This window comes from Aplysia californica, unplaced genomic scaffold, assembly GCF_000002075.1.
Source record: "Aplysia californica isolate F4 #8 unplaced genomic scaffold, AplCal3.0 scaffold00022, whole genome shotgun sequence".
Lineage (NCBI taxonomy): Eukaryota > Metazoa > Mollusca > Gastropoda > Aplysiida > Aplysiidae > Aplysia > Aplysia californica.
Genome location: NW_004797292.1, coordinates 619,009 through 630,144, shown reverse-complemented (window position 1 = coordinate 630,144; position 11,136 = coordinate 619,009). Strand labels below are relative to the sequence as shown.

Sequence of the window (11,136 nt, the reverse complement as noted above, 5' to 3'; positions counted from 1 at the left end):
GATGGTGGTGGTGGTGGTGATGATGATGATGATGATGATGATGATGATGATGATGATGATGATGATGATGATGATGATGATGATGACAATGATGATGGTGGTGGTGGTGGTGATGATGATGATGATGATGATGATGATGATGATGATGATGATGATGATGATGATGATGATGATGATGATGATGATGATGGTGGTGGTGGTGATGATGGTGATGGTGGTGATGATGATGATGATGATGATGATGATGATGATGATGATGATGATGATGATGATGATGATGATGATGATGATGATGATGATGATGATAGCAATTTCAACTAAGGCGAAAGAGAAGCATATTAATAAATACGTAATTGCTTATGAACATAATATACTTTTCGGAAAAGAAATCTTTCACAAAACTGTAATATTCTTACTATCCACTTTTACCCCCCCCCCCCCCCTTTCTAAAAAAGCCACCAAAAAGGTCTAATACATAAACACACGCATATAAATTCCCAGCCGCCGTAGTGATTTGTCCTTGGTTTCTAAGAATATTCATATCAGCATATAAATTAGGTAACTGAATTAGTGGTACATTCTTGGAGATATGACGGGGTTTAATCACATTTAATAAACTATCTTTAAAACAACTTTGCTTTTTGAAGGAGACGAATCGAAAAGAAAAAAGAAAAAATTACATTTTAAATAATGCAGCATCAATATGTTTGTTCCTGAATAGCGAATTCCTTAAATCCATTCTACATATTCTAAACTATTTTAAGTCAAAATTCGAAGTTTTTTGTGCAATAGTTTCGATAGTATTTACATGTGAATAAAGGGTACAGTCTGGATAGTTACCCTCAACTTACAACAGTACATGCCTAACATCCCTGCTAAAACAACCAACTATGCCATTTACAAACATTTATAAAAAGCAGATTATGTTAAGAACAAGCCAAGTTCAACAAAACGAAAGCAAAAATGAGGCTTAGTTGAGGTAAGACCGATGTGAATTATCCTGTTTTTCTTTTGACACCTTCACATTTATTATGATGCCCTTAAACTCGCTCAATTTGTGGATCACAACTTTTGTACAGTTGAAATGCTATTATAGCATACATCTGTGCATGGTATGAGAAGCTCAGAACATACTAGGGTGCTGACTGTGAGCCACACTTACCTTGGAATGATTGTTTTATGTCACAGCGACATGCAGGGCTAAGAGACATACATTGCTCAAAGATATATATTATAAGGCTTTGAGAAATACAGGGATCAGGACCATATAGGGCTGAAAACCTTGAAGGGCGTAGGGATATACAGGGCTAGGAACCACGGAGTGTGCAGGGACATGCAGGGCAAAGAATCACAGAGGGTGCTGGGATATACGGGGCTAAAAGACATGTCGTATGGCTCAGAGACAGAGAGCGCTAAGAAAGATAAAAGGTGCTGAGATGTACAGGGTGGTGGGGTATACAGGACTAAGAACCATAGAGAGTGCAGGGACATGCACGGCTAGGAACGAGGAAGGATGTAAAGACATAGAGGGCTAGGAGACATAATGGGCTCAGTGACGTACAGGACTAAGAACCATGAAGGGAGTATGGGCATACCGGGCTGATAATTATGGAGAGAGCTGGGATATACACAGGTTTTTATTCTGCGTGGATTGGAGCGCTCTACTGGGAAGGAAGTCATAATACATTTCGGAAATAATGATAATCTTCAAAATTTCTGAGGGCATACATTTTGGACCGAATTGAAGAGAATGTTGGTTTCACATTATAAACAGAATGTTCAGCACAAACGCATCGTTACCAGGATATGTGAAGTGTTTCTGTAACGTAAAACCAACGTTGCGTTTTGCAATTATCCTTATTGTGAGCGCGTGTGGATTTTTTTTCTGAAAAGAAACTGATTATTCGTCATGCAACACACTTAACACAAGGCCTCTGCAGTGTTGTAAAGCTGAAAAGAGCCAAGCATAATAATAATATAATATTTTCCAAGGAGAAACGTAGCAAGCAAAGAAAAGCAAGCTGTAGTCGTATAGCAAGGCACACACGTTAGCATAAAGCTGGCGAGCAACTGATAATACTAGTCTTTGAAGCAAATCGGAAAACCTTACGGTACTAAACAGTAATGACCCTTGTTAGCCAGCCTGCGTTTTTAACGCTTGGTCTCTGAGCTGGTGTTTCTTTTTCCAGTGTGAACATCGTCCCGAACGTTGACCTGGGGTCCAAGGAATGATTCCTGACGTTAACAGTGGTTATAACCTCTATTCAATAATATGTCTGTCCTTTTGGGGTCCTGGCTTGTCTGGAGATATCGCATGTGAGCTGCAGCATCGGTCTTCATAGCCTCAATACCTATCTGGGAGCTATTTGTCACTGTGCTCATAGCCTCGATACTATAACATCTGCGAGCTGCTCTTCCGTGTTCAAAGCTTCGATCCTTCGTACTTGGAGGCTGTTGGTGAGGGTTCATAGCCTCGATACTATAATATGCCTGGGAGAAGATTGTCAGTATTAGTGTGTGGGAGCTGATGTGCCAGTGTTCATCCTACTCGTCTGTTCTATGTGAACGTCCCGACTCGCCCTACGTGCCATGTCCATCTTCCGCTTTCAGGTTAACTTCCTTACTTTGTTACTTCTGACTACTTTTCTCGTCCTGTATTTGCTGATCATCTTGTTTATCCTGCTTCGCTTCCTTGTCTTGTGTATCTTCTTTATTTTGCCTATTGTTATTTTCTTGCTTGTCTTCTGTATGTTGCTTGTCATCTTTATCTTGTTTATCGTTTTTATTTTGCTTGTCTTGTTTATCTTGCTTGCCTTGTTTACCTTCTTTATCTTTATCATCTTTGTTGTCTTCTTTATCTTGCTTGACTTCTTTATCTTGTTTATCTTGTCTCTCATCTTCATTTTTAGCATTTTGTTTGTCTTCTTTATCTTGCTTGTCTGGTTTACCTTGTTCATCCTGCTTTTCTTGTCTATCAACTTTATCATTATCATCTTGTCTGGCTCCTTTATCTTGCTTGTCTGGTTTATCTTGCTTGTCTTGTTTGTCTTGCTTGTCTTGTATATTTTCTTTATTCCTATCCTCTTGTTTGTCTTCTTTATCTCGCGTATCTGTCGTATCGCGTTGACCTTGCTGGGCTTGCTTATCCTGTATATTATCTTCTTTACCTTGACTTAATAAGTGCTTGTTATCTTTACCATGCTTATCTGGTTTTTCTTGTTCCGTGTGTTGACCTTGCTTATCTTCTTTAACTCGCTTTTCCTGCTTGGCTTGTTCATTCCGTTTCTCCTGCTTTTCAAATGTAATTTGTTCGCCGTACTTATTGTGTTCTTCTTGTTTATCATTATTTTGCTGTATGTCTTGTTCGACGGATTTGTCCTGCTCTAGTCGTTTATCTTTCTGTTCTTGTTTGTCTTGTTCATCTTGTTTATTTTTCTTTTCTGGCTTCTCCTGTCCATCTTGCACGCCCCGTCTTTCCTGTTTGTCTTTCTCATATTGTTTGTTCTGTTTATCTTCTTTATCTTGACCATCTTTTGCCACCTTTTTTTCTTTCCTACTTTGTTCATAATCTTGCTTCTCTTGCAGATTTGAATGTTCTTTGTGAACCAGCAGTTTCTCCTGTCCTTCTAGTTTTTTCTGCCTCTCTTCTTTAGTTTGAATCTCTCGTTTTCCAGTCTTGCGTTGCTTAGCTCGACTTGCTTGCTCACTTTGCTTAACCTGCTTATCTTTTTCTTCTTGTTTTTCCCTCTCAGCTTGCTTTTCGTGAGCGGCAAGCCTTTGTCTCGCTCTTTGTTGCCCATACCTATCTTCCGCTTTTAGATCTGTCCGCACTTGTTGTCTATCTTCGGTATATGGTCTATCTCTTTTTTCTTCTATTTCGTTTATATGTTTGTCGTTTTCCTCCTCGATCATATCGTGATTACCTCGCCGCCTTTCTTCTATTATGCGGTTACCTATTGAAAGAAAAGAGGGAAGAAATCAGACAATGGTATAACTTTAAAATCACGATTAATCAAAGTCATAAAGTTTTGAGCATGACCCATAAAAGTGAATGCTTTGTGATTTCTTCAAGCATCAGTTTTGATATGCTTTCTTGTAGTTTAGAGAACGAAAATATCTGATAGATATTGTAGTATAATTATACAGTTACAAGAGAGCTTTGGGATAATTAGAAAAATAAAAAGTCAACAGGTGACGCCATACCGGGGAAAAGACAGGGATGCAATTGACCTCATTTAGTGCGGCGAAGTCATAGCATGCACACATGTTGAACACAAAATCAGTTTATGCACACACGTGAAACACACTGATAGTTTATGCTCACACGTTGAATGTGTAGTTTATGCATACACGTGGAACACGTAGGCAGTTTATGCACACACTTGAAACATGCAGTTTACGCACACACGTAGAGCGTGCTAACAGTTACTGCACATTGTGCACATCCAGAACATTCATATAATTTACTTGTTAAAGAGTACAGCGAACCATAGATGTTCACGTTTAGCCATTTAGGCGCCTGATTGAAGCAGCCATAAATTATGCTTTTCGCCTCCGTCACTCTGATAAAACTTCTTTCTTGAAGTCCTGTTTAAGCCCTCGGCTTGTAATACCTTTACGCTTACGAAAATATCTACAATGCCCTGCCAAGTCTTTTTTCAGAATGTATCACATTGTCATGTAACGGTAGATAAGGGAGAAAAAATAATCAAGACAAGGTATACGTTCTTAGACGAGAAGCTGATACAGATATTCTCTACCTACCTTCTCATGTCAAAACGTGTCTATTGATTCTTCAAATAGGCACTTTATACACTGCGTCAACATACTTAGCAACATTGAAATGTTTCCCTGAATATAGCATGATTATGTATGTTCTACTTTACACAAATGATCAATCAGTATGTGCTGAACATCAAACTACTTTCTAGCATTTCATCAAATATTTACAATAAATAAATGAATAATAAGAAGTAGAAAGTACCTGATCGTGTTGTGGTTTTATACTCCAAACAAGGACAGTTTTGCCCTCGTTTGAGTAACGAAAAGGAGTTAGTCTGAATTGAACACTAGATCTAATTCTTACTTTCTACTTCTTTCTTAGCCAAATCGTAGGACCTGAGCCACTTGGCCTTTGTGTATGCGTTGTCATTGTGACCTTTGGTGTGCGGTTTCCAAATCGGCTTCTGCCAGGAAGCCACGTAGCCCTGCAGCTTGGCCCTGTCTCTCTCTTCTCGGTTCGGATCCCGAAGTCTGGAGTTCAAGTCCGGCCTCTTGTCCCTGGTGTCTTCTGGAGCTCTGGACATGGTGGGTCGGGGCGTGGCGTAGGAGAGTTTGGCTAGCTCGTCGTCACTGGAGTCTCTGAGCGAGTCGCGACGGGTGTAGATGTTACTGCTGCTGTTCCATCGACTGATGGTGGGTGGTGCCGTCGGCGCCGGCGTCTGGATGGACTTGTCTTTCGAGTTGAATACGTCATCGATGTCAGAAGGCACACCAGCGTTTTGGGGTATCGGCCGTCTGTCTTCTCGGACTGTCTTCGTCACCTCGATGTTTGACGGCTTGTCGCTTGTCCCGACTTTAGCATCTCGCTTGTTCTTGTTTCCCTTTACGGCGTTTTTAGGCACCCTGACAGGGAACCATCGCCCCCTAGACCAGATGAGAATGTCTCCTGGCTCTGATTCGTGATCTCCTGTCTGTGTGGAGACGGTCTTTACACCGTACAACTCCTTTCTGTGACCTGAGTAATCCCACTCTGTCTTCCTGGGCTGGACTTTGTTAGTGACGAAAACAGTCAAGGGGTTTCTCCGCTTCTCCTCCCGCGAGTAGTTACCGGACTCTAGATCTAGACAAGGATACATGGAAATAGAGATAGAGGTGTGTGTGCGGGGTGAGGGGTGAGAGAGAGAGAGAGTGAGAGAAAGAGAGCGAATAATAGTGTTTGGGTGTGTGGGAGAGAGAGCATAAGTGTATATGTGTGTATTCGTGTGTGTGTACGTGCGTGTGTATATAAGTGCGCGTATGTATATATGTGTATGTGTGTGTGTCTGGCTGTGTGTGTGTGTGTGTGTGTGAATGTATATATGTGTATGTGTATGTGTGTGTGTGTGTGTGTGTGTGTGTGTGTGTGTGTGTGTGTGTGTGTGTATGTGTGTGTGTGAGTGTCAGCTAGATTATCGAAATTTACTGTGACTTCAAATAAACTTAAAGTTGCATAATCCAAATAAAATGATTTTCAATATGTCACTTCTTAGGAGGCGAGGAAAGGGGGGCGGGGTGATTTGCTTACAAACGACACGGAGTGAATAATGAGAGATAGGAGGAAAGAAGTGGGTAGGCTATGGTGTGTGTGGCTGGGAGGCAGAGGGAGACACAAAAAGACGAGGAGCGAGAGAGATACAGAAGAAAGAGTGAAATAGAGTTTGAGAAAGAGAGAGGGGAAGGAGGGAGGGAGAGAGAGAGAGAGAGAGAGAGAGAGAGAGAGAGAGAGAGAGAGAGAGAGAGAGAGAGAGAGAAAGAGAAAGAGAGAGAGAGAAGGGGGGGGGGGGCAAAAAGAAACAGACATACAAACCGTAAAAGTTTTCAGAACAGCAAGAGACTGGTTCTGCCTCTTTTACAGCAATAAGCGTAAGGGAATTCTATTAGGCTAGTTTGGAATATAATCATGTTACGCCTGCATATGAATGAAACCTGTATGTGCATTTGTGTAGCTATGATAGCAACATTACTCTCAAGATGCGCTCAATGACTGCGGAAAGGAAACCCAACACCGGACATAACGTGCAGTTCTCTATTAAATGATATAAATCTCTGTTTTGGTATAACTTTCTGTATTTCATGTAACCCTCTGCATTTGGTGTAACTCTCAGTATTTGACATAACTTTCTGTCTTTGATAGGAATGCTTGCCTTTGATATGACTTTGTGTCTTAGGTATTACTTTCGGTTTTGGTACAACTTTTTGCCTTTGATATCACTTTCTGTATTTGATGTAAAGATGGCTCATACCACCGATAATAAAGATAAAGAAACTTAATCAAAAAATTAAACTAGATTGCTCTTTTCATCTTTTCATTCACGTCTATCGACATTTGTAATTGGTATACAATTGTATATTTATGCGTGTTTAATATCTTTGCAAAATAGTCTCTGCTTCGTCTCTTTCCCGTGAAGCTCAACATTCCAACATAACAGAAAATTGTCGATCGTTAAATCTTAAACCGTGATTCCTTTAATGAAAGTCTGAAGACATTTTCTACAACTACACTAAAACCACTTTTCAACCCCGCCCTTTAATGCTTGCTTACTTGGAGTTAAAATGAAAACGTACTGAGATTTTCTTTTTTACAGTTTTTACTTTTTTCAACTACTTTATGAGAACATTAGCTTTTTGGTTATATGTTTAAACTGCACAACTGTCCCCTACCTTTCGCAAACCAAATGATAAAAAATGTCTTTCAAGCCGTTATGTGTGAAAGGAAATCAAAACTGTTCACTCAAACGTTAGCTTCTCCAAAGACAGAGATGTTTTAAAAATGCCTCATTCCGTTTTGGAACTGCGGATTTAGTTGACGTCATAAGTATGAAAAAAGGCATAAAAATTCTAAAAAGGAAGAAAGAAAGGAAGAAAGAAAAAAACACGAAAAAGAGCACAAGTTTTACACCCCTTTCAACATTGCAGATTTCGATTTTCGCTAAATGGTTGCTCCTACTTCTTCACATCGTTGTATGAAGGGATTGGCCTAGTATGACAGAACCTTGTGAACTCCTAGACAAAAACATGCAATGGAGAGGTGGGGGGTAAACCAAGCCTGACCTTACGATCGCGAGGAAAAGTATATTTTAACCGCTGCATTCCGTGGATCTCCCAAGGAAAAGTATGTGGAAAGAATTCTTATCGAGTATCAGGGTCTTTCGGCAGGTACGTTGTATCCCTCTCAGCTGATATTGGACCTGACGGGCAGGCTCAAAGTGTGCGTCCAATTTGCGTCGATTAAATAAGGGTAGGGGGGTTCGAGGGACGGGTAAAATAACATCGACATTGAAAAAAGAGGAAACGTGTTGCCTTTTATATGAATAATGAGAGGCATGCTGGCACGATAGCAAACATGTGATGCTGATACACAAAAAAGGGAGACAGAGAAAACAGGGAAAGGGCCGATGTAGGACATAATATTTAACCACACATACAGACAGAAACACTATAGGAATAGAAGAAACAGTGACGCTCTTCAATCTCCCATACTGACAGAAACAATAAAGGGAGAGAACAAAACAATGTAACCGTGGTACCATTTAACCATCGGCGATTCGATAACTACAACAACAACAACAACAACAACAACAGCAACAACAACATAGCAACAACAACAACAACAACAACAACAACAACAACAAAAGAAAGGTGCGCAGTTGAATAAGTATATCGCCCTTTGCAACATTGTCAGGTTGTAAAATTCTCAGAGCCAGAACTAAGTAACAAAAACAAACAAACGAACAATTAAAACGTGACAGAACCTCTACTTTAAACATGCTGTTTTGACCATCATCAGTTTCTTTTTTTTTTAAACCTCGCTCCTAAACAAACCAACAAACAAACAAACAACAAAAAATGTGCTAGAACATCTCTTGCTGTACTGACCTGTAAGCACGGCTTTGTCAGCATCTCCCCTGTAGGTCTGGGTGAGTACATTCTTATCCCCGTACTCGTCCTCCTCTCTTCGCATCTTCTTGTTGTCTTCATACTCGTCCCGCCCGTCCCTGTTGCGCATGCAGCAGTAGATGCACAGGGCGATGAGGAGGATGATAATGAGGCCGCCGATAACAGAGGCAACGATGATGGCAACTAAAGTCGCACTATGGATAATGAGTGAAGGGAGGAGGGGGGGGGGGTGGTTGAGGTAATCAGGAATAAAGGATGGTGATTCTGCTATATGCTATTGGATAGATCAACTTATTATATTGTCAGCTGTTTGTTTGTCTGTTTGAGTAAAGAAAAGCGCATCGATATAAAAAATATGGTCATTTAGATCTGGAAAATAGTAAGACAGACAGACATAAACAGCAGAGGAGAAGTAAAGAAGTAGGACCTATCAGTGGCGCCCTCCAACCTCACACAGGGATTGGATAGCGACTGGAGATGCTGAAAAATGTGTGTGTATGTATATGTTTGTGAGTGTATGTGTAAGTATGCATGTGTTCGTGTGTGTGTATGTGTGTGTGTGTGTGTGTGTGTGTGTGTGTGTGTGTGTGTGTGTGTGTGTATGAGTGTGTGTATGTGTGTAAGTGTCTGTGTGTGTGTGTGTAAGAAGGGGCGGGGGGTGATCAGGAATAAAAGATGGTGATTCTGCTACGTGCAGGATGGATAGCGACACATAACCATGGATTCCCGCTTCAAGCACAAAACCAAGAGCTTGGTATATTATGGCGGCTGTCGCTGCTTAGTAAGACCCATGCCTGAGTGTTGGGTGTGTTTATGAGTGTGTACTAAATGAATGTTTCAAGCATTTGCGTAAACTGGAGCGTACATGTCATGTCAGTGATAAAATATATTATTGTTTAGAATTGTCAATAAAGTTGCCTACTGCTCGTCACGCTATTTGATAGTTTGAATAGACTGCACGCTTATTGCTATAGGAAGGTCACGTGCTCTGGCGTGGCTGCAAGATTATCTCTTTGCGTGACCAGTGCCTGTATTGTCTTGAGAACAACATTAAATGCTCAAGAAGCAATGAACTTATGTCGATGCAGTTGGAGATGGCAAGCAAACAGAGAAAAAAAACTACTTTTATCACAAGCACACCTTAGTTCGACATACCTGAAAGAATCAAAATGTTTTGTGGCCAAAGATAGTTTCTTATCTTGAATGCTTGTTCGTTGTTTGTTCTGCTTTTGCTTTCATTTGTTTGTGGTTTTTTTAGTTTGGTTTGTTGGAGTGTCTTACTTTGTTTGTTTTCTATCTTTCAGCAACGGCAGGGTTGAGGGGTGGGGTGGCAGTAGGGGAAGGGGAAAGGGGGGAGGGGAGACAGCTTGCTCTCTAAGCCACATTGCTTTTCCACTTTGGTTTCGAGTCTCAAGTCCTTAAGGTGGGATTGGGGTGGGGCTAGCTTTTAGCCTTAACCACCTTCTCTATGTGCTTTTTCACTTTGATTTTTTGTCTCCAATCTATATAATAGGCTGGGGTGGGAAGGTTGTGTGGTGGAGAGACATTGAGGAATAAAAGATGGTGCATGCACTTCTGCTACGTGCGGTCGGGTAGCGACTCAACTATTTATTTTATTCCCACTCCAAACACTACCACAAGTTAGGCAGTTGCTTGTTGTCGTTCCTTGGTAACACCCCCGCGTGTTCCCCCTCCCCCTCCCCCCTCCCCCCAACTTACACATGGGTCTTCAAAGGATGTCTCAAAACATATCATACCTATTATCTATCACTTCCTATATCGCATCAAAGTTCATACTGAAGATCCAAAGATCATGGCTTGCTTCGTTTTTGAGACATTTTTATGGTAGTTGTGTGACAAATAAAACCCGTCTCGAAGTGTAGACAGACTTTTTGTGTTTGCCAAATACTTTTTTGTCCCGGTCTAGTCTATGTAATATTTATGGTACCCTAACCAAACACAAACTCAGGAGCAGAGAATTGATTTACAAAGCTTTATTTCCCTGCTCTTTTACCTAGTTGAACAGGCACTGTTGTAGAACTGTCGACTCAAGAAACACGTTCCAAGACAGAAAGCTGCTTTTTTGTGATTGAACCAAGCTTTTATCACAATCGCAAACTAGCGAACAATAACAGTCTAAGTTTTATCTGTTCAAGCTCTCAAAGCAGCTAAGACCCATAACTCTCATTTTTAGAACTAATCCTGGGTACAAAAAAAGAACCTGAATTCTTATGACTCTACACATACAATGACATGTGGTGCATACTTATGCAAACATACATGTATATACTTGTATACACACACAAAAATACAGACAGATATACATCATAATAAGCGTAAATAAGTCTTTTAACTGTTCTTATTCTTTCTCTGGTTTATTGCATGTCTAAACATAATATTATGCTGTCTGTCCACCTATAATAATGTCTCTCCCTCCTTCATTCCTTTCCTTTCTCTTCCTCTCTCTCCATCTCTCCC

At 40.6% G+C, this 11,136-nt stretch overlaps 1 protein-coding gene across 1 annotated transcript in view; it reads right to left on the bottom strand.

Annotated features, from left to right (window-relative positions):
* Nucleotides 1–2,628: 2,628 nt before the first annotated feature.
* The window catches only part of LOC101849347 (myb-like protein X), a 27,173-nt gene continuing 18,665 nt past the window's right edge, over nucleotides 2,629–11,136 (bottom strand). Inside the window, exons 7-9 of the mRNA XM_035972447.1 lie at nucleotides 8,638–8,852; nucleotides 5,087–5,842; nucleotides 2,629–3,953 (exon numbers count right to left, since the gene is read on the bottom strand). Of these exons, the coding sequence (XP_035828340.1) occupies nucleotides 2,629–3,953; nucleotides 5,087–5,842; nucleotides 8,638–8,852 (2,296 nt within the window). The remainder of the gene's footprint in view (nucleotides 3,954–5,086; nucleotides 5,843–8,637; nucleotides 8,853–11,136) is intronic.